The sequence below is a fragment of the Dermacentor albipictus genome, chromosome 4 (assembly GCF_038994185.2).
Source record: "Dermacentor albipictus isolate Rhodes 1998 colony chromosome 4, USDA_Dalb.pri_finalv2, whole genome shotgun sequence".
NCBI lineage: Eukaryota > Metazoa > Arthropoda > Arachnida > Ixodida > Ixodidae > Dermacentor > Dermacentor albipictus.
In genome coordinates, this window is record NC_091824.1 from 38,742,004 (window position 1) to 38,768,778 (window position 26,775).

Sequence of the window (26,775 nt, forward strand, 5' to 3'; positions counted from 1 at the left end):
ACTGTGCCTCTTGTATTTTGGCTGGAAAAGCATGCCTTTTGTTTTGGTAGTATCAATAGTTAATGAGTTGAATAAGCTCCACTTGTTTATTTGGGCTAGTGTATCATTAGCAACACATAGTAATTCTTTCACGTCCTTAGAAGTTATGCAGAAACTAGTGTCGTCGGCATAGATAACAAATTGGGCGTTGGTATTGATATTAGTTATGTCATTTATATACAGGTTGATATAATTTATACTGATATATTTATATACAGGTAACAGTAACATGCAAAGTCGCTCAGATCCACACCCAGGTGTTAAGACTATATTTCAAGAGAGAAGCCATCACCAACCTCACCTCCTAAAAACCAGGTTGCATAAGAATTTCCTTTTTGGTCAGTGAAAAAAAGGTATTGCAGTTTACGGAATACGGGAACGCCGAATATATTGACGGCAACAGCGCTGGTGGTACTATCTCGTGACATCTTCTTCAACCATAATGCGCTCATTTGTTGCGTCATTGTTCTCACAAAAGGTGAAGAAAGTAAAAAAAAAGAAATATTTCATGCGCTAACGATTATCGCAACCAGTTATTTTGCGCCAACAAATAGGTAGAACGGGGTCGTCGCAATACTAGTTCTGTACGCTATAGTTGACGACAGCGTCGCAAGTTGGTGCCACGAGCGTCGCTGAGCTAAAACCCCTTAAACTTCGTAAAGTAGTGACACTCCCCTCCTCCGCCTTCACTCCTCCTCGTTTCTCCTCTCTTTCACGTCCCTCCTCGATCGTTGCGCCGCCTACACTGCTCGAGCGTAGCAACGGCGCCAACTTGCGCTCCTCGCCACTCCGTAGATGCTTCTCGAGCAAAAATGGCGCTGATGCACGGCGTGAGGGCCCACGTGATGATATTAGGCCAATAGCGACGTGGCATCGGCCTCGGCCAGAGCGCGCGAGGAGGAGGCGGCATTCTTCAAAGCGTGGCAGTACTTTACGAAGTTTAAGGGGCATTACGCTGAGCACGTCTGCTTTCGGTGTTCCGCGGTACTACGGGATGCATTTACGGAGATGCAAGAACCGTCGTCTGCAAAAAACACTGCACTGCTTTCCCCTCACTCATTCGCCACGATAGCATGGTCATATGAATACAAACTTGTCCATCCTTTGCGCTGGATAAATACCAGTGGAGTTGATGTCGCATGCTGCCGTACAGAAACAAGTAGCTCTCTCAGACACATCCTGTTGTTTTTTGCGACACCTATACAGGTCACATCCACTCCCAACACTGGCACGCCCTCAACGAAATCACCCGGCCTTTCCCTGACAAAAAGGAGGTGAACATAACAGACACAATGAGAAAAAGGGTAAGCGGTGCCGAAGCTGAACGTACATATGTTTAAGCAGCAGCATTTTACTATTGAAGTGTCGGCATAATGTTGAAAAATGCTAAAGAAGGAATAATCTGTAACAGCTGTTAGCGCATCGACGTTTTGGTTCGCGATGATATACCTATGGGGAAAAATGCAAGGCCAAAATTTTTCTGTTTTTAAATTTCGCGCTAGACTCGAAACGCTACCACGTAAGTGTGACGTCATGAATTTTAAGGTATTTTCTCTATATTCGGGCCAGCTTAGAAGAAGAAAAGTTTTGAAACCTTTTCCAAGAATGGTGTATCTGTCGCGATGTCATGACGCAGTAGGTGATCACGTGAGGGGATGCCATCACGGCGTTTCACACTCGTTCCGTCTTTCTCGGTCATCTGCAATGGGCCACTCATTGCGCTGCCCTATGTTGCAGCATAAGGGACCACCAAGCGAGCTCCCGGGAGTGAGTGTCAAAACGTTGCGATCTCTTGCTTCCACGTGACCACCTATACTGCGCCGTGACGTGCCGACACCATACATCTCTCCTGGGAAACGATACTGAAAATGGTTCATCGCAGAGCTATTGTATTGCCACGTTGTAGTGACAGTGAAGAACATAGTATCGAAAACTGTGAATCACGGAATTAATTCTTTGTTGGGCGAACTTGTGCCCAGAAGAAAAAAACGACGATTATATAACACTCTCTAATGCGAAATTTTAGCGCGACTCTATACGTGTTTTCGTTGCGCGTGTCAACATTTTGCATCATGATGATATATAGGTACACGGCTTACATAAGGAAGAGAACGCTGTGAGTAACACGCTTTGTTTCCATACAGACGACATGCGCTGCTTTGGCGCCATATCGTAGCCATCGTCGCCGCAAAGCCCGTCTTGTGCGCCCCTGCGCTTTTCTTGAGCTTTCGCCGTACCCTCCTGTTCCGCTCTCCGCCTCATGGGAAACTGCACCCTCCTCCTCCGCTTTCCTCGCTCTCCTTTATCTCCCGCTGCGCTCCGCGTTCGCTTTCATCCTTCGCTCGTTCGCTCGGTTACGCCTACGCCGACGATCGCCGCAGGAACTCGCGCCTAGGAGCTGCGCTCTAAAAACTAAAACACGCGCAGTAAAAAAAAGTAGCAAGAAAAAAACAAAGTCAGTGAGTTCGTTATCGCTGGCAGAAGAATTTAATCCGCATGGCACGGACTATACTTGCGGTTGCGGCCGGTGCCGCTGTGATCGCGTAATGCCGTCTGGCTCGACCTCATAGTCCAGTGCGCCAATACGTCGGATGATCTTGTAGTGTCCGAAACAGCGTCGCAAAAGTTTCTCACCAAGTTCTCGTCGGCGCATTGCCATGCAAACCCAAACGCAGTCGCCGGGCTGGTATTCCACGTAGCGTCGTTGGAGGTTCTAGTGTCGGCTGTCCGTCGTTTCGTGGTTCTTGGTGAGCAGTTTGGTGGTTCTTGATGCGCAGTCGGGTGCATCAAGAACCAGAAAAGTTAGCGCTACCTTGTTCTTCGCCGTGCATTCCCATGCAAGCCAGCACCATGCGGCTCATACAGCTAGGTGTTAACAACTCCTTGGAAGAGATCACCGATGCAGAGGAATCTGCCCAAGTAGCTCGACTGCTGTCTACGCCGGCCGGAAGAAAGATTTTGGCCGTACTCGGCCTCAACGCCACGCTCGTTGCGGAGCGGCGACATCAGCTCTCTGACTCCCAAAGGGCCAGCGTTCAGGCCTCTCCGTTTCCTTGCAGCGTTAATCCACAGCAAAACGTCGGCAGGCGCAGGGCCAGGGCCGTCGCGCTTCTCGGACACGTTAGGGACGAACCTCGCTCGATTTGCCAGGTTCGCTGCCGTTGTCATCGATCACAAGGGTTCGATCCTCAATTCCGCATCTTTAAAAGATTCTACTCCCTCGAGGGTGGAGCAGGCGGCCATAACTCTTGTCCTCCTGGACGATAGTAGATCGCAAATCTACACAGACACTAGATCGGCAGTTAGGGCCTTTGCTTCTGGCTCCATTTCTGTCGAAGCCTCTAAAATTCTCGGCAATAAGATTATATCCCCGCACACCAATGCTTTCTTTCTGGCACATCTCGACTCTCATCTAGATTCCCTCACCAAGCTCAGTGCTACTGCTCACTCTCGGGCGCGCGCTCTAACCATCCGCACCGGAGAGGACGCAGGTCTGCACGATACGTACGGAAAATTTAAGGGCATTTTATTCCCCTTTAATGAAGTCACCAAGCACTATCAAATGGGCAGGTGGGCTTTTCCGCCTCCGCACGGTAAACTATACATGTCTCAGGCAATCACACTCAGAATGTTGCAGACTTGGTCGTATCCCAGTTTAGCTTTCCTCAGCATTATGGCTCCGGACGCTTTCGAGTCTACCTGCCCGGACTGCGGGTCTGTTAACAGCTTAGACCACATGCTATGGTGGTGCCCGTCGCTACCGGGACCCAATCAAGTCACTGAGGAGGAGTGGAGCTCTGCCATCAAGAGTTCCGAGCTTCTCACGCAACTCCATGCTGTCCAGAGAGCCCAGGATGCGGCGGTGAGGCTAGGCCTCCCCGTCCCCGCATGGGAGTAGCCCGCGGTGCTGCTCTAAGTGCGGTGCTTCTTAGGACCTCACTAAAGCTCTTTTGTCCGTCCGTCCGTCCGTCCGTCCGTCCGTCCGTCCGTCCGTCCGTCCGTCTGTCTGTCTGTCTGTCTGTCTGTCTGTCTGTCTGTCTGTCTGTCTGTCTGTCTGTCTGTCTGTCTGTCTGTCTGTCTGTCTGTCTGTCTGTCTGTCTGTCTGTCTGTCTGTATGCCGTCTGCCTGTCTGTCTGTCTGTCTTGTCCAACGAGAAATCTGGTGGAACTGCTGGGTAAAGACCACGTGGTAAAAGACCAAAAAGCATGACCTAGAATTCATAGAGGCCGTAAAGGCGGTCTTCTGTCTTTCCCTCTCGTCGACTTCGATTATCCTGCAGCTCGTTTTGGAGTACATCGACGAAAAATAATTTAGATTGCAGCGCCGGTCCAACGCGTCGCCTATCCGTGGAATGGGGTATACGTCCTTCTTTGTGATTTTGCTCGGGCGTCGGTAATCGACTCAGAAACGCACCTGTTCCCCCCTTTCCACCACAAAGACTACAGAGGAAGCCCACGAACTTTTCGACCGCTGGATGACGTCGTCCCGCAGCATTTTGTCGACTTATCTTATAGCTTCACGTCCTCGCATCAAAACTCGTTAAGGGTTCTGGTGAAGTGGTCGAGCGCATTCTTCGGTTATTATCCGATATTTAGCAGCTGGTGTTTTTCGAATCCTTGACGATAACGAGAAGCAGCACTCGTACCGGATTAATATCGAAGGGTGGTTCGTACCATGAACCATCATTGTTGGTTCGGCTGAGTCCGAGAGGACCAACACTGGCTGCTGTAACTTCTTCCATGCATGCAATATTCGTGCCCTTATTCAGGTGTTTGAATTCAAGATTGAATTTGCCACCATTGCCTGTTCTTTGCTCCGCGCAATTGTACAATTCCCCTTGCGACGCTGAATTCTGAGCATCTGTTGTTGGTCACACTCAACGATTCCTTCCATGCATCTCGTGTTTTCTGTTCCGACGGAAATCATCATGCTGGTGCGAGGTGGAATAGTGGCTTGATCTTCGAGGTCGTTCAATGCACGGCAACTCAGACTCCTATTAGGTGGTATCTCTTGGTTCGAGGACAGTGTAATCGACTTGGATACTAAGTCGATGACTGTTCCGTGTTGGCCTAGGAAGTCCCATGCCGAGGATTACTTCCCGTAAAAATTGTGACAACAAACGTCACATGTTAAGTCTGGTTATGCACTGTCACCCTTGCCGTGCAGATTCCAGTCGGCGTTATCACGTTTCTTCCAGATGTGCGAATGTGGAGGCCTTCCGATGCAGTCTTAACTCTCTTTAACTTGGCGGTGAAACATCCACTCGGGGCGGAGTAGTTGGCTCCTGTGTCGACAAGAGTGGAGACTGCGCGGCCGTCGAGAAGCAAATTGATCGAGGTATGTGGTTCTTCGTATTGCGTTAGAGCAAAGTCGCGGCTTCACATCACGGCTACCTCACACTGTCCTGTTCCTGTTACGTCTCGTTGTTGATCTTCTGCAGGTGGCGTAGTCTTGGCTTCGAGGCTGTGTCGGGATAGTGGCGTGTCGTTGCTACGTGGTCGAGAGAGTTCTTGAAGCGTCGTCGGTGGAGGATCTTTGACATTATGACGAACAGCAGCCGCACCTCCGTGGCTTCGAGGCTGTGTCGGGATAGTGGCGTGTCGTTGCTACGTGGTCGAGAGAGTTCTTGAAGCGTCGTCGGTGGAGGATCTTTGACATTATGACGAACAGCAACCGCACCTCCATCGATTGCTGCTTTAACTTTTCCGGATATGGGATAACTGGCCGGCCCCGGGTTGGAACTGTGTACGGTCGTGGCTGCGGCGAAAGGTAGCGGCCTGGTGATGACAAATGGAAAGACCGTTGCGCTCTCCACTCAATTGCATCCAGGTAGTCGGCGATGTCTCAAGGTCGTTCGCCCAGCTGTGGACGCGACGCGTTCATGGCGAACCCTTGTAGCCGCATCTCGCGGTATGGGCACCGGTGGTGCTGCAGCGATAACAGAGTGGGCGGTGGTCTGCAGTGCGCCATACCTCTGTCTTCCCTGGGTAGCAGCGATGGGTGACGTGTTCGCGTGCTGGCGGCGGAGGAGGTGGTGGGCGGTTGCGGAGGGAGAATGTGACGGATGCCTAAACGGCATACGTCATCGCTTCCTGCTGAGGCTGCAGCGATTCAGTGACTCCAAGTGACTGCTGGATCGCCTCTCGGACGATGTCAGCAATTGAAGGTACCTGCGATTGCATCGATTGCATCCTACGCAGTCCTTCGCTTGCAACGCTTACAATTGCCCGGATGGTCTCCCGGAACTCGTCGAAGCCTAGTGCTTAGATTTCGCTCTTCAGCGAAAGCAGTCCCACGTTTCAAGGCGGACCCATGTTTCTCGAACCACTTCCTGGTTGCGCCTTCCAAGGAGAAGTATACATGCCGCAGCTTGTCGTCGGAGTTGCAGTTTATGAATGTAGTGACCCTTCCGCATGTCTCCAGCCAGTTTTCCGGGTCTTCAAACGATGAGCCGCGGAAGGTCAGTGGTACCCTGGCCTATTGCAGCACAATGAAGGACGCTGGGGCTGCCGTTGTGGTTGTTGAATTTGCCTTGATTTCTCTCCTCGGAAAGAGGTTCGTACTCTGGTTGAAATCCTCGCAGCCTGTGCTTAGCCTGCTAGTCCTTGGCGACGTTGTTTCTGTCTTAGCGGTTCGGGCTTGGATCACGGTTTTGCGGGGGCATCCAGTACTTTAGCGCATAAGCATCTCCACTAGATGTTACGTTGTAATGACGGTTAAGAAGGACGCAGTGTAGAAACTGTGAGTTTAACTCTTTATTGTGAAACTGTGAATTTAACTCTTTATTGGCTGAACTTCTGCTAGTCAAACACGTCACGCTCAAGCACCACGATAGTGGCGAGCGAGGTGGTACGTAGATCGTCGAAAGTCTTATTTGCAGGTCAAGCACGTCGGCTTTTATACATGAGTTATCGAAGTTGCCAGAGTAATGGCTGGTGCGCGCGTGCCTTCTAGAAAGTACTAAACAATTCGTGTCGCGCATACGATCTGATTACAGAAAGATCGGCGAGAACACATCACAACAGATATAATCAATGAAAACATTCGAGTAAGTTTCAAATCAGGCAGGCGCACCTTGCACTGAGCCGTAACATTAAGTTGTTAGCGGATGAAACAGTCCCCAAGAAAGGGATAAATAAGTACGCGTGTCAATAGTAAATTATCTAGGGTGCTCATGAGTCTGCCTATGTGATTTCCAGGGTTTCAAGTTCCAGAACCCCTATTTAGCGCGAAAAAAAAAGAGTAGTAGAAACTGTCACGCCAGTATTTCTTTACCTCAGCGAAACGTGCACTTAGGCTAGTTTGTGCACATCTCAGTAAAGTTTTCATACGCCGGCTTCCTTTCTGCTTCCTCGCATGAATTCCCCGTAATTGCATTTACAGAATATGACCGTTATGGAGATGTTCAAGCTCGCTGAAGAGTTCTTCACCTCCCTCGGACTTCCGCCCATGCCGGAATCATTCTGGGCAAACTCGCTCCTCGTGAAACCGAAGGACCGAGAAGTTGTGTGCCATGCTTCCGCCTGGGACTTCTGCGGCACCGGGGACGTCAGGTAGGCACAGCTTCCTCAGACCGCGCGTAACAGCGAGCCTGAAATTAGTCCTACAGTCTCGTCCACGGTTGTGTAAGCAGGAGGACAGAGAACTGAAACATCTCATTCACGCCAGAGCTTTTAGTAACTCCGTGTGAAATATTGTAATGCAGTAGCGATGGTGAAGAAAGCGCCAAAACTGCGAGTGACGAAACTAGCGTTTTATTGGGCGAACCTGTGCCCTCTAAAATAAAATACTCATAGAGCAACGATAGCGACGACCGCAATCGGAGATTGTCGAAAATCTAATCAGTGGGTCAAGCGCGTCGGCTTTTTGTAATCAGTCATCCAAAGTTCCAGAGTAATCGCTGATACCCGGGTTCCAGAAAGTTCTATACCATTCGCGCCGTGCATACGTGCAATCAGATTAGGAAAGGTTCGGTGACAACAGACAGCTCATGAAACCATTGATAACATTCCGGAAACTTCCGATACATGCAGGCGCGTCCTGCACTGCGCCATAACATTTGTTAGATGAGGAAGCGCGGTCACCCGATAAACAAGTACACGTGTCAATATGGTTTTTATTGTCTTCTTTTACTACACCATGTTTTCGATAATGCAAAACTGTCGCGAGTAGTGTAACTGAGCTATACACTAATTTGATCACCTGCTACCTACCATCGGAACCTTTTATAACGCATAAAAGCCGCAGTTTCGCCCGAAAGGCGAAGCATTGATTGCGATAGTAAATTAGCAGACAGCCATACGAAGTAATAGTAGTGCTTTTATCGGCCGTATCAACTTGTAAACATTCGCTTGCTTACTAAATTTACAAGCATGGTGTCAGCGCACTGCAAATATGAACCCACCACATTCCCACTCACTCGCTGTCAAAAACGCTGGCGTGAGGAAACGCGTCAGCTGCAACGAGCGAAGTGAACTTCGTGCTGCCTATCACTCCAAAGCATATTGAGCGCCGAGAACGCGCAGCACGCACAAGGCCATGAGCGGCCGACACACCCAGACTTTGACCCCAACGCAGGTCGCCCTCAAGATACGGCCGCGCGACCGCGCTTAGCTGCCACATGCGCAGTTGCAGCCGAAGTAAAACTCTGCCCCCCTCCCTTCCGTTCGCCCGGCGCTTCGCAACGTTGGATGCTTCGCGCCACGGAAGACGGCGCGCTTCCTCTCCGCTTCCGTCCCGTTCGCGCGGGCGAGATTGAACCGCGATTGTTGTCTCCCCTCGCACGCTCTCACTCGCACATACAGCGCCAAGTGCGCGGCGACGATGTTATGGCCCTTGGACTTTATACGCAACCTCACGGCGACGGCGACGCCGACGGCAGAAATGCGGTTTAAGTGTCCATATAAGTAATTGCTATCGCAATAAGAATAGTAAGGAATCGAGGGTTAAGTACTGAATTATTTACAAAACTTATAAATTAAGTAAAGAACTTCATTTGTCCTCATGCGTCAGCTCTATATCTAGTCCCCTAACTAAACCTATTGAATGTGAACTTGGTGTCGCGTACATCTATCCTAAGGCTGTGGCGAACATTGTCTATAACGGCCCAATGACGTGTTGAAGCAATTGCATGAGAGATTTTCGACAGAGCCCGTAATGAACTGATGCGCTCTTAAAACTTTCCACGCACATGGTCCTGTAACACGTCACCTTTTCTCTAGAAATGATAAGTTTTCGGCACGTCGACTTCTTTCACCAGATTAGGCTAACTCCCGACGCTGTTTATAAACCAATCTTGTAAAGCTCAGGAACTCTTGTGTGAATATAGTTTGCTGCAAAGGCTGCAATTAATCGGCAGAGTGCACACTTTCCCTAATTGTCTGCCGTAGTCCCTATACTAAGCGAATATATGGTTACCTCCACTATTGATTCCCTCACAGCAGCGGGGGAGACATCATAACCGTTTTATATAATGCCTCTAACAGGCAGAAAACGAGGTTTTCGTAATTTTTATTTGGCCCCGATAATCAACCCACACACTTCAAAAAATCTTGCGCACATAGTCCATAACGTAGCCTTTATTTTCTCTCAGTATGAACTTTGTAAATAATGATGTTCTTTCAGCACATCGTGAAAACCAGCATATAACGTTTCCGAACTTTTCTGTAACCGCGTCAACAGATTCCCTTTAGCCAAAGTCTGAATATGATTGATTCAGCCAAGGTCGTATTTGACAATCTCGCCCCCCAACTCTCTTTCCACCTTTTTATCCTTTGCCACTATCCTTCATGGCTAATGCTGATACTTTTGATACGCTCGTTGATGACCGGCTGGTTACGTAGACTGAAATAATGTTCTACACTCCAACCGCTGTGTCTTGTGTCCCGACGGAACGGTAACGTAAATCATCCATGGAGTAAAACTATAGCTCTCTCACTTCAAACGCTTGGCACAAACTTAAAAAAAAAGCAGAGAAAAAACACGCAGGTGAAAACACATTACTTTCTAAACGAGGAACTTGCTTGTAAAACCGAAGTGAACAATTATACTTGCCGCTGCAACGAGACTAACTCGAGAACAAAGATCCCGAGACAATTTCCAAGCTGCGCGAATAGCACGCCTGACTCTTCCCGCCACAATAACCGCCCTTCATGTGTTCTGTTCCTTGCTCAGGATCAAGCAGTGTACGCAAGTGAAGGCTGACGACCTGCGTGTTGTACACCACGAGATGGGTCACATCGAGTACGATCTTCTGTACGCGCGCCAGCCCATATTCTTCCGAACAGGAGCCAACCCAGGTGAAGTTACAACACACACACACGCACACACGCGCACACACACACACAAACACAAACACACACACACACACGCACACACACACACACACACACACACACACACACACACACACACACACACACACACACACACACACACACACACACACACACACACACACACACACACACACACACACACACACACTGGCATATAATAAATGGCGCCAAACACGCCACCGACGTTTGTTATTTGCTACTTTGATGGAGATAGCCACTCGTACGATCATAGACGCACTCCTCGCTTAAGATATCTGGGCAGAGTTCACGAAGCCTTTCGTTCGTAAGTGCTCTTGGTCATTAGCTAGCCGGCCGCCTTCACTACTTTTATGCGCAGCATCAGGATTGGCTACGACTTCCTCTTAGGAACGTTTTTAGCATAAAATGTATTTTTCTTGTGTGTGTGCGTGATTACAGGGCTTCGTCTTGGGGATTCATTTATGGGTCCAGGCTGTTTGCGTACTTACGACGTGAGATGTTTGTATAAATAGAATGGAAGAATATCTGTAGAGGTCCTGTATGGAAAGTTTTCTAAAATGATATCCAGGAAATATAGCATCACGTTGTGGAAGCAAAAACTGCCACAGATGGGATACAAGATTCAACGCCCGTATTCACAAACGTCCCTTACACTAGAATATTTTTTTCGTAAGAGAATACTGCAAGCAATCCTGATGCTGGGCCTAATATCATTGAAGGTGACTGGCCAATGCCAAAGAGCGCTTATGGATGGAACGCCTACTGAACCCGGGCCCTAGTTTCTTATCGGTCGAACGTGTGGCCTGAAAGACGCGGAAACACTCAAACCACAACAATAGCTGCAACCACGGTCGCAGGTCGTCGAAATCTAAACTCGCGGGTCAAGTTTGTCGGCTGCTTATGCACGTATCAACGGTACCGCATTTGCGTAGCAATCGCTGGTGCTCATTACAGAATCCACACCAGTAATGGCGTCGCGCGCGCGCATCTTGATTAGACAAGGCACTACATGCTTGTTACTCCACGACAACGTTCAGGAGCTGTCGGATACAGCATGCAGGTGCTCCCTGCGCCGAGCGATAACTGGATAACCACGACAATCTGATGGAAAACGGTCGCTGGCGGGAAAAAGGCAAGCAATTTGCAGGCGACGAGAGAAAGTCAGCACCAGATTTCGACACGTAATGTGTTCACAAACTCACGTATCACTTTACCTACTTATATAGTAAACCATTTGTTGAACAAAGTAGTGCTTATGTTCAAACTTTTGCGACTGCACGGGGATATAATACTTGACATGCAATTCAGGTGATATGTAATCACTGCATTGCGGCAGTTCTCTCCAGTTTCACGGAATAGTGGGAACGTGTTCTGCAGCTCATCGCGCGCTTGGTGAAACACAATCAGGCGCTTGTTTCTCTCCTTTTTTTTTTTTTTTGCGCGCGCGCGAATGCTTCGCGCAGGAAGGCAATGCGCAACACAGGAGAAGCCGAGTTCTTTTTCGCGTGCAACCATAATACCTTCGCGCGATGAGCAACAAACCTGAAACACTTGTCTGAGGACAGCGTCAGCGAGCAAGATGTCGCTGTGTAGTATGGCATCGAAACATTACAAACTGCAAGCCCGCGTTGCCAGGTGCTCGTGTAAACGCATTTACCGCAGTTGAAAGTGGGGTTCCATTGGATAAGCTAAATATTCAAGAGCCTGTACTGTCTCAATCTTGTGTTAAATACTGTATATTTCATCTGTTGTGCACGATACATCTGCAGGTTTTCACGAGGCGGTTGGAGACACAATAGCCCTCTCCTTCACCACCCCGAAGCATCTGCACGCAATCGGTCTACTGGAGGAGGACCCAGACGATAACGGTAAATGTACTAACTACTCTACGATCACAGCAACCGGTAAAATGCATATAATTCAACTTTGCTGCATATAATCGTCGTGGAAATGACACGTAAGTGCTTCACTGTCATGCAGTACAGCAGCAGCGAGAAGGCAGGGCTGTTGCCACACGTAAGTACACGTAACGAACAGCACACTGCATTGTGCCGTTGGAAAGGCGTCGCTCTGTCCCCGCCTTTGATTACTACCATAATTTGTGTATTGGGTGCCATAGAACAATTGCTTTATATATTGCTACGTACAGACTGATACTGAGTATTTGTGAGGCATATATCAATTTCGTACTTTGCGTTTTGGCTGCTGCTTGTATCCAATATCTTTCTTCGTATATGGTTGTCCTTGCGGAAGACTTTTTTTATTCTGTCAAATACTATTTCTGAAGCGAAGCCTTCTTTGTCTGTGCCTTCGACTTTTCCACTGCTGCTGCTGTCTGCCACGCCGCGTCGGGGGGCGGGAGGGGAGGGTGCTTCACTGCGTGTACATACATAGCAGGAGCGCGACAGACAGGAAAGGCGACGTGAGAAACTTGTTCGGACCTTTACATTGCGTCGCCACAATGTCCTCTCGACTGCTGTAATTATCCGTGAGCTCCCCACAAAGGCATGAAAGCACATAGAGTCCCATGACTTAAATGAAGCTTAAAGCTTCTGCCACGATGCGATGCACCCTGTGAGGCAATGACAGTGTTAACCTTCTCGCAGGCCACGAACAGTGGCGCACAATCAAGCAAACACGTCTGGTATTCTCTGCACTACGCAGACGAACACAAGTTATGCACGCAAGGTAACGTTTAGCATCTCGTCACCCTTCTCGTATTGCACGGAACACTGAAGAACGTAAACATTCGCCTCAACATCTCCTGCAATCATCACCAAAAAACAGCGCAGTAAGCTTTGCTTACATCGATTCCCACAGAGAGTGGGTTCAATATATATTTTTAATTATTATTATTATTATTATTATTATTATTATTATTATTATTATTATTATTATTATTATTATTATTATTATTATCATTGGCGACTTCAGCATGCCTAATATAGATTGGGGCTTAAAGGGCCCCTCACCAGGTGTGGACGATTTGACCTGACAAGCGCAGTGCATAGAATGCGCGCCAACGATCATGTCTGCCAGGTATCACCTTCCTACGCGCCAACGATCATGTCTACCAGGTATCACCTTCCTACGCGCCAAGGAAAGAGCTTAAATATCAAACCAAACAACGTCGTTTGGCCTTCTCCTCTTGGGCACCGCGTGCCCAGCCGGAAAGTCGCCGTCAATTCAATCAAGTCGCCTACGTACATGGCAGAGCTGTGACGTCAGTCAGTGACACCTGACTTCGAAAATTATTGAACGCAACACCAGTTATTTCTTTAATCTGTCGCTTCAGTAGACAAATTAAAGTTTGGAGAAATATTATAAGATACAAGCCGAATGTCAGCGTGTTTTGTTTTACTTCGTACCGTAGCAAGGGCGGTCTAATTCCGTTTCGTCTACTTGCTAACACGTCGTGCAGCCGCGCGCTCAGAAAACGAAACTATGGCATTTCTACCGTGTTCCAGCACCGCAATCATGCTCGTTAATTCTCTCGCGCCTGCCTCGGTGCTTGTGATTACGGCACTGACTGATACCGCTAATCAGGTGTTCTCGGGCAGAGCACGCAAAATAGTCGGCTGCGCGAAACGAGACAAACGCAACAGCTCGCTCGCGAGACCATCACCGGAAGTGCGTCACTCAGAAAAACGCGAGAGAGAAAACAAGAAGGCGGGGTCCGTGACGTATTCGCCACGCGATCTTCCGGCTCCGGTATGGGAGAACGCAGGGAAGGAATTGCGTTTGCGGAGGCTATGCGGGGCACGTGGGGAGAGTGTTTTTGTTGGCCGAGACGCTCGCATTCTGAAATCATGGGTTTGTGTCACTTCAAATATTTCTATATCTGCTATTATTTAACTAATTTGAACAATTTTTGCATTAGAACACTACTTAGAGGGCACGCAACTACTTCCAGCGTATAACCAATATTTGCCACGTGGCGTGGCGAAGGGCCCTTTAATGTGTGCTACTTGTTAGATATCGCGTGCGCTTTTATCTGCAGCCGGTAGTACATACACCGACGCGTCAGACTGCGGCGTCAGGCTCGATTGTAGACCTCGTTTTCATGTCAGACAACATTGGCCAGTCAGGTTACACTGTTGATATTGTACCTGGCATATCGGACCATCTCTCTGTCATTTATAAAAGCCACCTGTCTCGCAATACTGTACATCCGAAGCCAAACGTTTACCACGATTTTAACAATGCGCACGATATGAGCATATCAAATTTTCTAGAACGCGATTAGGACCACTTTTCACAGCGTCGCAAGAATGTTACAGACGTCGCGGCTTCGTCGCTGCACTTCAAATGAACGGCGCGCCATTGTCTTGGGCAGGCACAGAAGGACGTCGAAACCCTTAGATCACCCGCGAATGCTTCGTCGAAAGCGGCGCGCAAAACGCCTATCGTCCAAAAGTTGTAAAGATAACAGCGTCTTGGCGACAATGCAATCAGATCTGCGCTGAAAAATAAAATCTTCTAGGTATACCTTTTTTTTTTTCTTTAACGTTAAGGTGCGCAACTTCATCTTAGAAAGTTTTGGCTGGAATCGGTCAAGAAATTGAGGATGCGTGATAAGGACGTCGTGATAAGGACGGAGGACGATGGCCACCTTAGTTTTTTTTCAAGCAATAGCGACAATAGTACATATGTTAACCACGTGCCTAAGTATGAACTCCCCATCTGCTAATCAAACAAAAAGGTATTTTTTCAGCACTACTCAATCTAGACACCGAGAAATCGTCGGGACCCGATTTAATTCTGAATACTTTAGATAGGCGAAGTGGTAAGTATTTCGTTTCCTTTTGCGAATGTTTGCAGAAAGGGGAAATTTCTGTTTACTTGAAAATCGGTAAAATTATTCCGATACATAAAACAGGCGACAAGCTTGCACGAACTAATTATCGACCTGTGTTCGTGTTGTGCACAGCTAACAAAGTGTTGGAACATTTTCGTTTCAAACACTTAAGCAGCATTTTTACAAAGACAAATATTTACTTAAACAGTCAGCAAGTCAGCACGGACTCAAGCATGGCCACGTCTACAGTGACGCAGATACTTCACATTACGAATTACCTGTTCAATGTTCTTGCGATAGTGCACAGACTGATATACTATTTTTAGACTTCGAGAAAGCCTTGGACCGCGTGTCTTACTCAAAACTAATATTCAAAGTAACGCCTCTCTTTATCGCTACAAGAGTATTCATGATCATTTGCACTTGCAGACTCGAATGCACACAGACCTTCGAGAACGTATAAGTATGGCGGAACCAATAATTGATTTATTATTGAAAGCAGTACAAGAAATACGAGAGACGGCCTTCTGGAGAGCTATGGGTTAACTTCCATTATGTGGAATTCTTACTACGTATGAGACCACTTTTTCTTTTGCCTTGCACCCCCTTTGAAGCGCGGCTGACGCGACCTGCAATCGAACCAACGACCTTTTGTTCAGCAGCAGAACGCTATACAGCCATTCATCCACTACAGTGCGGGTGGATCTAGTTCGTAAACTGAAATTTAGGAAGTCAGTGGCCTACCAGGCTGACAATGAAGTCAATTAGAAAGCATTGTAGCAGGTCTGTGCAGGAGATGTACTCGTATATGATAATTATGACATATGAGATGTGCTATACCAAGTCTGAGTATTGTCAAATATTCATGTCATGATATCACAACGCGCGTGTCTTTCTTTCTTTGTTTGTATGTTTCTTTCTTTCTCTTTGTAAGTGCGTTAGTCGTTTCGTGACGTTTTAACCCCTGCCATTGCAGAAGTGTTTGAGACAGTTACGGGGAAGGTTCTTATTTTTTATTAGCAACCATATTCGCTTTTAATTAGGTAATTTGTATTTGACCGCAGAGAGACACATCAACCAGCTGTACATGGTCGCACTGGATAAAGTGGCCGCCCTTCCGTCCTTGTACATTTACGACCTCTGGCGGTGGAAAGTGTTCAAGGGACAGTACAAGCCCGAAGAGTACAACAAGGGCTGGTGGGACCACCTGTGAGTGCAATTGTACACGTACGCTTTCTGGTTATTTCTAAACCGTGCGATTTCAAGCATGCCGCAGCAGCCGACCTATCTAGCTCCCGGGTTAAAAAAGGAAAAGAAAGAAAAGCGAAGGATAAAGTCATAGTTTCGCTTGAAAGACGAAGCGTCGATAGCGGTAGCAAAACATGAAACTGCACGAAGTAAGGTTCTTAATTTTATCGGCTTCATAAACTGCTGTAAAGATTTGATTAATTAAATTAACAAGCACGGTGTCACTCGCGCATAGACAAACGTGGAGAGATTTCACTAATGACTGCGGGGACGCGTCGCAGTGCTTGCGTGATGAAGAGCACCGGCCCCGGGAAGTCGGGCTTCTCGCCTAAACGCGTTTGCGACGCTTCACATCAGGAGACCTACACACTCTGAAATATGTTTGCACCCTTTGGGGTGTAATCTGCCACGCAACGATAATCGTCATCTGCCTTGATGCGTTTCCTTTCTTGAAAACGCTGCGCCCGCTACTTTCCTGTCGGGAATGCTATGTCATGCTGATAACGCACATGTCGTTCGTTACTGGAAAGTACCGCGCTCGCAGCGTTGAAGCAAGGAAATGCGGACAAGACAGATGATGATTATTGGTGTGTGGCAAATATACACCCCAAAGGGTGCAACTGTTTTTAGAGTGTACAACTATAGGTGCGTGGGAAGACAGCGCGGATGAAGTGACGAGGCATCTGAGATCGCTTCACATTTGCGCCCGCCGCAGATTAGCTCTAAGATAATGCGCGTGGACAGCTACGCGCAGCCACGGCCGGGCTAGAAGAGGAGACGCCTGCTCACCTGCACTACTCCCCACCCAAGGACGCGCTTGATCACGTGACCTCGATCACTCGGCACGCGGAATTACGAACCGCCTGAAACCTCTATCCTCCTCGACTCACCCTTGCACGCTTTCTCGCACTCACAGTACATGCCACACGGGGCGTGATCTTATCACACTGGGACTTTATGAAGAGCCTCACGACGAAGCTGGCGACGACGACGACGGTGGAAATTCGCTTGTAGTGTACATTTTATTGAATAAAATAACTCCTCAATTGGTAGTAGCGCCGCAAATTAAAGAGACACTAAATATTACACTAAACCAGTTGGTACTTATGAAGAATTTTGTCAAAGCTCTATTTTCGTTAATTGCGCGGCAGAAGGCTTATTAACACAAGGAAAAGACGAAGACCAAAATTACGTTGTTTCCGTTCTTTGATTCCTTATTTTTGGGGGCGGGGAGTGCGAGGTGGGGGAGGTACTGAAACCCGAGCACCGGTACGTCATGTGACGTCTGAGATCACAAAGTGTTTTCTCGTGACTGGGTCGTTGTGTCCATTGGTCGTGCCACGGTAGAAGTTCTTGAATCTTGCTAACCTCAGTCTGTGGCTTTTTCTAGAATATATTATGCAGTCCACAGTCACTGACAAAGAGGTAAAACTAGAACTTAAATTCGGGCTAGTTGGTTGTTCACGATCGTCAAATATCACGGCGAAAACTACGAGGCACGAACGTAGAAGAGGCATACACAGCGCCGACTTCCAAGTGGTCTCTATAAAATAAAGATCAGTTGGAAGTCAGTGCTGTGTATGTCTCTTTCGCATTCTGCCCCCCCCCCCGCCCCCCCCTTTTTTTTTACGGGCTGGTAATTGGCGACCATAAAGCTAGGCCCGAGCAGATGGCGTCCAAATCCATGACGTCACGGCGTACTGGTGCGGGAACTTCAGGGAGGCGTCGCCAGCTTTGTTTTGTTTTGCGTCTTTTTATGACTTATTATAGGCTCCGATATCCAGCGTCGCGAGCTCACCACCCGATCTCGGAGGCCGGGGACCAATTGACCTTCCTCTAGTGACAAGGGTGGTTAATTTACTAACGCTTAAGTTAGTGTCACTTTTTTATGTTATCAACAAAGATGGACTATACATTATATCCTAAAACCCGCGGGAGCGAACATAGCGAATTTTTGAAAACGATTTATTGTCCATATACCCATATACGAAAATATACTTTGAAATTCGCGGCGTCACATTGACGTACCAACGCAGGTATCTCCGTTGAATATACAGTTATGGATATACTGTATATTCATAACAGTCTGTGTGTGTGTGTTTAAGTTTTGAGTGCTGGGCAAACACAGCCCCGAACGCCGCCGGTATTTCATGTTTTCGGTGGAAGAGCCGTCCTCAATTAATTCGTTTGACTTGAATCCACCAGACTGGAGTACCAAGGCATCTGTCCCGGAGTAGCAAGAACACCGGAAGACTTCGACCCTCCATCGAAGTTCCACATTTCTGGGAGCGTGCCCTACATCAGGTACACAACGAAGGCCGCGTGTCAGTTGGACCTGCAAGTACGCTAACCCTTCTTATTATGTTTCCTTTTTTCCAGATACTTCACGGCCGCGGTCATGCAGTTCCAGTTTTACAAAGCCCTGTGCGAGGAAGCGGGCCACGTCGGACCACTGCACACCTGCGACTTTTATCGCTCGAAGGAGGCCGGAAAATTGTTCAGGTTATTTATATTTCTTTTTCCTTCTTTATTTCTTGCAAATCGGTTAACACCTCGATCTCATATTACGACGGTTAACGATCAGTGTGGCTTTGGTAAGCACGGTATATAACGGGCGAGGTGTATTACTCTTTCTTTTCCTAATTCTTGGGCATCGCGTGCCATAACCACGATATGATTATAAGGCACGTTAATGACGTGCTCCGGAAATTTTGGCCACCTGGTGATCTTTAGCTTCCGCGAAATGCACGGCACAGGGGCGTTCGTGCATTTCGCCCCTGTCTAAATGCGTGCGGCGTTGCCGGGGGTTCATCCCTCGGCCTTGTGTTTAGCAGCGCAACGCCATAGCCACTAAGCCACTACAGCAGGTGTTTTACTCCTTGCTTTGTCCAAGGAAACCACATATGATATGGTTCTGCGATATGCATGCGTTCAGCATGATTGTGTAGACGGTTGATAAGAACAACGTCAACGATGCCGATGTTTCTGTATTACTTTTTATTTCTCTCTCTCTCTATTCTGCGCAGGTACAAGCAATATGCTTATCTTTATTTCTCCTACGTCTCAAGGTTATTTTTATGCTTAATATATAGTAAATTAAGTGAGCCCGGTAAGGGGCTCATCGTTTCAGGTTAGGCTGAGTAAAGAGCGCACGCACACAGACGTACAACACTGTGCTTGTATTTTACGTATCAATTCCTTTTCTGCACTGCAGACGCTCCGTGCTATCACATCTTAACTTACCCGCAACCTCCCCCAACACGCCCCTCCCCCCTCCCCCCCCAATCAACCCTTCCGTTAATTCAGTGACGTGCTGTCCCTGGGCAAGTCGCGGCCGTGGCCCGAGGCGCTGTCCATGCTGACCAAGGGCCGCACGAGCGAGATGGACGCCGGTCCCATGCTCGAGTACTTCCAGCCTCTGTACGAGTGGCTCAAGCAACAAAACAAGGGTCGGACTGTCGGGTGGACGAGCACCGACTCCACCTCCTGCCCCAGTACGGAGAGGACGCCGTGAAGGAACGCTCAGCTTTTACGGGTTGCATTCTGTGCTGTGTCCTTTTGGATGGAGGAGATGGAGGACGGTGCCCCCAGACCGTCTCCTTCTCGCGCGTACAGGTCCAGCCAATCAGTGGCGGCGGAAATGGACAGTCCACCAGGTGGATGGACACCTAAAGAATACATCCTCTGAAGAGTGTGGCTGCAACGGACAAAGCACAAATGCTAATAAACGGACGCAGACTTGGACGTCTCTTTTGTATGCAATAATTTGCTGCGCATGTTCGTTAGCTAGTTAGACATCGTTCTTAAAACAATTATAATAATTTATTTCCGTTAACGCAGTGTAATGGAATAGGTGAGAACTAAAAGCGACAGTCAGATTGAGTAGGTTCTCAACACCTACACATCGGGTAAGATGGCGTACAACAGACCAAAATTCACACGGCAACTCATTTGGCAGCTGTCTAAATATGCGCAAGCATTGTGCCACTTGCACATTGCACGCAACCCGATGTCATTATCGAAGTTATGAAACTTGGCCCGACCGGTCTAAACAACAGCGCTGCGGCAGCACGAACTGCTGCTGATGGCAGTACATGGTGAATTGGTGACGCAAGTAAACTAATGCAGGTGGCGGCGCCAGGTGCGTAGATGAAACAGAGACAAATACGGTGAATTGGATGCAAAGAATGGAAACAAAAAGAAAGATAATACGGGTTTACTAAAATGACAAGAAAGAAATTAGATGGGATAATTTGTACGATAACACGAAGGGAAGCGCCTTGCTATTTCAGGCTCGAGCTTGTTGCTGTTGAGAATCAGGGTAGCATAGAACATCGTTAACAACGAGTTGTTGGTTTTCGTGTGTTCTAATGGTCATTATTTGGTCGTGCATGGTGAAGTGCCAGGCGCCGGGCGATCGAGAGGTCCGGGGCGATGTCCAAGAAATGAGAAGAAGGTTTATTTGTATTTTTACAAGTTGAGAGGTTACATGTTACTCGTACTACAACTACTACGAGTACGAGTAATAGTACGACCATGATCGGAAGCACACGTACGCATCGCAGCACACGTCCGCGTCGTAGGACACGCTCACCGAACTCCAGATCCGCTTTTTATCCTTTTTATTTTTCTCTTTCACAAGTCGAAGGAATCCACTGGCCAATCACAAACGCCGAATCGTTCACACTGTCTCATCCCCGACGCTCCACCTTTTTGCCGAACTCCCTAGTCTCCAACGATGCACAATACGAAGCAACCACATGGCAAACTGCACCTGCCGCCGACGTATTTCCTCGGGAGTCCTTAACAATGCCCTTTTCATAAATCAGTGTCCACGTCATGACGGTGAATCTGTCAGGATCGGGAGAGTGGCCTTCGCAGCAGTCGGAGGGCGGCGTTAATTCTTTGCATAATATTTCGAATATTTCCATTGTTACTAAAATTTGCCGTAGCAACATGGCGGTGCTTTTGAGACTGCCACTTTTTCCACTCAGCTTTCGCTCTAGAGAGAGACATAGAGGGAAAAAAAGGATGCATAGAAAGGCAGGAAGGTTAACCAGAGGTAGTTTTGGTTGGCTACCCTGCACGGGGGGAAGGGTTAAGGGGGATGAAAAGGGAAAGAGAGTGGAAGGGGGAGATAGAGAGACGGGCACGAACAAACCGCGTACACTACACAGTGATAGGGGGCGGCGTTCTTAAAGTCTATTTTGAAGCCCCGTAGACCACAGGAACCTTAAAAACGCGAGTAACGCCTTCAGCGCGGATGTTCTTTGGGAGCCCGAAACTGGGACATGTGCGCATTGTCTGCGAAAATCAGGCAGCATGCCCTCGCTGCGCCTAGGCCCACGCTGCAGATAAATGTGGCGCGACCGTAATGAAGTTTTCGAACTGCGGCAGGTCACATGAAGCTTCATCGAAGAATTGACCACATATTAAGAAGGAAATGGCCATTTTGAAAGAGATGGCGAGATATCATTTATCTCATCGTGAAGCCGCCAATAAAATCAGGAAGCGACGTTCGCGTCGCCGACGCTCCTCAAGGAAGACTGTTGCCTCTGCGACGCGCATGCCACTTCCTGCAACACCACCTCCTCCTCTGCCACGCAGGCCAGGCACTGTGTTAACGCCCACAAAGAAGAAGGCCACTGCGAAGACCACATCTGCCGAATCTTGGCCAGCCCTTCCAAAATAACAGCATTCACCAACAGAATCACAGCAAACTTTTGCTGGACAACCCCCGATGTCTACTGTCGGTGATTTGTGCGACCAAGACAGGCAGGTGGCTGTAATGCTGCAAGCGCTAATCAATACAATGCGCATCATACTGAACAAGCTGTAAACACCAGCAGCTCGAAGTGCTCTGCAAATACTGGATGTACTAAATCCAGTGCTTGCTAGCACCGTTTAAGCGTCATGGCTCGACCAATAGTCCTCTTCCGCACTGAAGTTAAAAGTGCGTCGATCTTTCAATGGAGTGCCAGAGGTCTAAGGACCCGTGTCGCAGATTTTCGCCAATTCATTTTTACAAATCGCCTCCCCATACTTGTCAGACTGTCAGACTACTCAGAGTGTCCAGTTACGAATTGTTGGTCTCGTCCACATGCGGTGTGATATGATATGTGCTGCGTGAATGACGGCAGCTCTACCTTTCTGCGAGACACGACCTATAGTAGCTGCTTGGACTCAACTTTTGCGTCATGGAGCTTTGCCTCGAGCGTCCAATGGTTTACGGACATAGAAACACATGGAAGCGACCATATTCCAACATACATAAAGGTTAGAGGAGTTGAGCAACGCTCTTCTACTGTCTTGCGTACAGTCGATTGGTCAAGGTTTATGAAGCATATGGATGACGCATGCCAGGAAGGCCTTTCACACACTATCAAAGATGCAATCGCTGAAGCATTGAAAACATCCATCTGCTCGCTTACAAGGTCAGCAAGGCGAACACACTTGGACAAAGAACAGCAGAGGCTGCGTGCGGCACGTCGACAGGCGGAGAGAAGGTATCGGCGCACGAAGTCCGTCTTGGGTCGGAGGGCGTCTCGACGCATACAAAAGAAATTCCAGTGTCGTATGGATAAATTGGAAGAAAAGCGATGGAAAACTTTTTGTCAGTCGCTTGATCCCCGAAAATCGCTCTCGCAGATATGGAGAACGGTTAAGGGTCTTCGCTATCCCCGCATCAAAGGAAGCCCTTTGCTGCTCTGGCCCTCTACCAACTCCGCTCGGAACTTGTGGGTTCTCCGGGTCTCACAGGAGTACCAACCACCGCGGGTTCAAGCTTAGCGAGCCACAGGGCCGCGTCAGTCGTCGCGTCTAACGCCTATGCGCACAAGCTCACGCCACAAGGGGATACTGAGCGACGCACGCAAGAACACAGTATTGCCCCGACTTGACGAAAACCGTTTATTGTATCCGGTGGCACCCGACACTGCACAAACGCCCGGTCCCGGATGTGTCTTACCAGTACTCACGTATGGGGCAGAAACCTGGAGGCTTACGAAAAGGGTTCTACTTAAACTGAGGACGACGCGACGAGTTATGGAAAGAAGAATGATAGGTGTGACGTTAAGTGATAAGAAAAGAGCAAATTGGGTGAGGGAACAAACGCGAGTTAATGACATCTTAGTTGAAATCAAGAAAAAGAAATGGGTATGGGCAGGACATGTAATGAGGAGGGAAGATAACTGATGGTCATTAAGGGTTACGAACTGGATTCCAAGGGAAGGGAAGCGTAGCATGGCAGAAAGTTAGGCGGGCGGATGAGATTAAGAAGTTTGCAGGGACAACATGGCCACAATTAGTACATGACCGGTGTAGTTGGAGAAGTATGGGAGAGGCCTTTTCCCTGCAGTGGGCGTAATCAGGCTGATGATGATGCTTATGATGACTGAGGGGTGCTTTTTCTTACAGATCGAAGACGGCCCAACTTCGGAACATTGGATCTGCCGCGGTGTGCCGCGGTGTGCCGTTGGGTGGAGTATTGAGCCCCATGTTGTTCATCGAGGAGGAGCGGAAAAACATTGTCGAATACGCGGGTCAAAAATGCGTTTCCTCGATCTGTGAGCAATTCTCGAGTGGCGCCGTGATGTAGGATAACATCATGGAACAAAAAAAAACACCAGTGCTCGAGTGATTGTATACCTCGTTGCACAGATATAGTAACGGTGACCCACTTGTTGCCGGATTTTCGTTCAGCAAAAGGGCCGAGAGGGTCTGAACCAACGCGCAATACGGAGGAATGGTTCGGTCGGGTTGGAGAGCGGTGGAAGCAGTCCAGCGGGGAGTGCGGCAGGTCGTTTCTGACGTTTGGCATTTATCGCAGGAGGCCACGTTACGTCGGTATCAGACCAGGTGAGACGGCGCCAAAAGAAGTTGCGCCGGACGCGGTTGTACGTGCGCCATACGCAAAAGTGAACAGCAGTTGGTTCGTTGTGAAGCTCATGCATGACCGCGGAGCCCAGATGCTCTGGTACAACGAGAAGCAACTCAGGGTCCTCTGGCTCTAGCTTACGACGGTAAAGTGTGCTATTCAAGAGGACGAACATGCGCAGGTGACGTGTCGTTAGGTGCTGATTCGAGACGCTGAATGAGCGATTGCAAGCAAGCAACATGACGTTGTTCGTCACCAATCTGGAAAAAGCTTAGATGTAGACACCATGCAGGGCTAGGCTCGATACGTCTTGTGGTTCAACCGGGTAGTGGGACAATCACTTCGCGTCCAGATAGAGGCGGCCAGACTTAAAGGCGACTTAGTCAGGATACTCCTAAAGGTGCGGAGACCAATAACCAAGAAATCCGGTAGGGTCCTTCAGTGAAGAAAGCTAACAGAGAGCGTGATGGTCAGTGACAACACGGAAATGTAGACCATACAATTAAGGACGGACATGCGAAACCACCCAGACAAGGTCAAGGCATTCCGTTCTGTAATGGAGTATTTGCGTTCAGATTTCGAAAGTAGATGACAAGCGTCCAGAAAAAGGCGATCAATGCCTTGTTGGTTTTGGGCCAAAACTGAACCGATGCCGTGACCACTAGCGTCCATTCGCACTTCAGTGGGGGCAGCTGGATCAAAATGTGCAAGGATAGGTATAGTTAGAGCGGCGATCAGCCGAGAGGAGGGGTCAGCTTCTGGAGGACCCCAAGATAGGACGTCTTGTTTGAGGAAGTCAGTAGTGGACGTGCGAGTGTCGCAAAGTTTTTCACGAAACGGCCAAAGTAGGAGCACAGCCCCACGAAACTACGAACATCGAACAGAATGAGGAATGAGGAAGTTCGGGACAGCGCGTACTTTAGCTGGGTCTGCTCGGACGCAAGAAGCGTCGACAAGATAGCCCAGCGCAGTAATTTGGGGAAGGGCGAAGTGGCACTTCCAGGAATTTATCTGGTGTACAGCTCGTCGGAATAAAGCTAGAATTGTCGAAAGCCGCTCACGGTGCGTTGCGAAAGTGGGTGAGAAGATTGTCACGGGTCGTCCTGGACTTGGTTCGACAGAAAGGAGTGGGCTGAAAAGTGATGGCTTTGACAATGAATTGGCTGTTTCCTTTAAAACAATCATTTATGACTGCGTACCCGAATCAAATGAACACCTTCCAGATGGTCAGCAACTAGCAAGTGAAAGCGTTCTAGCAGGGACGAATCACCAGTAGCGGTAAGGGAAGAGCAAACAGATAGCGAGTCAGTAAGAAGAGCAGCTGCAGTATTCCTCTGGTCTTATTTACGTAAAGGTGGAATTACTGCTGTACACTCTGACGAAAAAATAGGCACAAAATCAGGCTACCCTAAAAAAAGAAAGACTAGTCGAGTGCAGGACAAAATATTCCAATCTCATTTTTTTTTTTTCTCGCACTGCGATGCATCTGTCACAGTGACAATATTAGTTGTTAGAATGCTTAGATGGCCTTGTAATATCCGATTTAAGATGCCGTAAGGTAGTAGGTTTTCGTGGTTCAGGAAAATCTCATCGAACCTAATTTCCGGTGAATTTGAATACCTATTTGGAGCACATTGTAAATTACTACATATAGTGCCTCAAGTGATGTTTGCACAAATATAATCTATTGTATAAGAACCTTTGGCCAATGAACGGGAAAAAATAACTCTGGATTGTACATGACAATTTTTTTGAGGACGGCTCATTATGATTCACATACCCTTGAGAAAGTCGGAATGGTCAGAACGTGAATTCGGCCTAAAAAAGCCGGGATTCTCGCCTCCGGGTAAAATGAGTCATTTGCAAAGTATTTTAGAAGGCCCAAGCACAGATGTAGTGCCCTCGTTCAAGTAAAGCTAGTGGCCCAAGCTTTTATGGCTGCACAGCAGAGAATAAAACAGCCATATTCTAATACGGACGAGCCTACATTTTGTATATCATTAAAAGTTATTTGCCTCGCATACTTGATCTTCGATTACTGAACTTGCGCATAATGTCCATTGCACGAGCTCATTTTGTCGCAATACATTGAATATGCGGACGCCAGTTAAGAGATCTGTTATAAATTACTCCAAGGTACTCCAATAACTCCAAGTTGTTTTTTCACCCACTTTCATTTCCATTAATTTATCGTTCCTTTATTTCATTTAAAAAGCACAAGTAATTTCCCCTATGTTGTCCTTGGTGTCAGTATTTGTTGACTTCTTATGATATGACTGTTGGCTTCTTATGATATGACTTATGATATGAATCGGGCCCCTCGGTTAACCCCCTTTCTTCTCATCCAAGGTACTTCAGTGACTCAACTTGTGGGATATTTTGTAGATCATAGGTAAGCTATGTGTGCACGGGGTCTTTAACGGTGAAAAACAAGGATATTACACTTATTAGCATTTAGGCTTAAGTGTGAACTATCGAACAAGCCTTCCAGATCCCCT

At 48.0% G+C, this 26,775-nt stretch overlaps 1 protein-coding gene across 8 annotated transcripts in view; it reads left to right on the top strand.

Moving 5' to 3' along the window:
* Positions 1–20,145, top strand: part of LOC135911446 (angiotensin-converting enzyme-like) — a 36,768-nt gene extending 16,623 nt beyond the window's left edge. For 7 of the 8 annotated variants that reach the window (XM_065443737.2, XM_065443742.2, XM_065443740.2 and 4 more), the window contains 9 exons: positions 1,246–1,343; positions 7,423–7,592; positions 10,213–10,337; positions 12,125–12,223; positions 12,336–12,371; positions 16,218–16,362; positions 18,607–18,705; positions 18,781–18,903; positions 19,708–20,145. In XM_065443737.2, coding sequence (XP_065299809.2) covers positions 1,246–1,343; positions 7,423–7,592; positions 10,213–10,337; positions 12,125–12,223; positions 12,336–12,371; positions 16,218–16,362; positions 18,607–18,705; positions 18,781–18,903; positions 19,708–19,915 — 1,103 coding nt within the window. In that variant the 3' untranslated portion in view covers positions 19,916–20,145. The remainder of the gene's footprint in view (positions 1–1,245; positions 1,344–7,422; positions 7,593–10,212; positions 10,338–12,124; positions 12,224–12,335; positions 12,372–16,217; positions 16,363–18,606; positions 18,706–18,780; positions 18,904–19,707) is intronic. The other variant, XM_070536899.1, reaches the window with a different exon arrangement.
* The last annotated feature ends 6,630 nt before the right edge of the window (positions 20,146–26,775 follow it).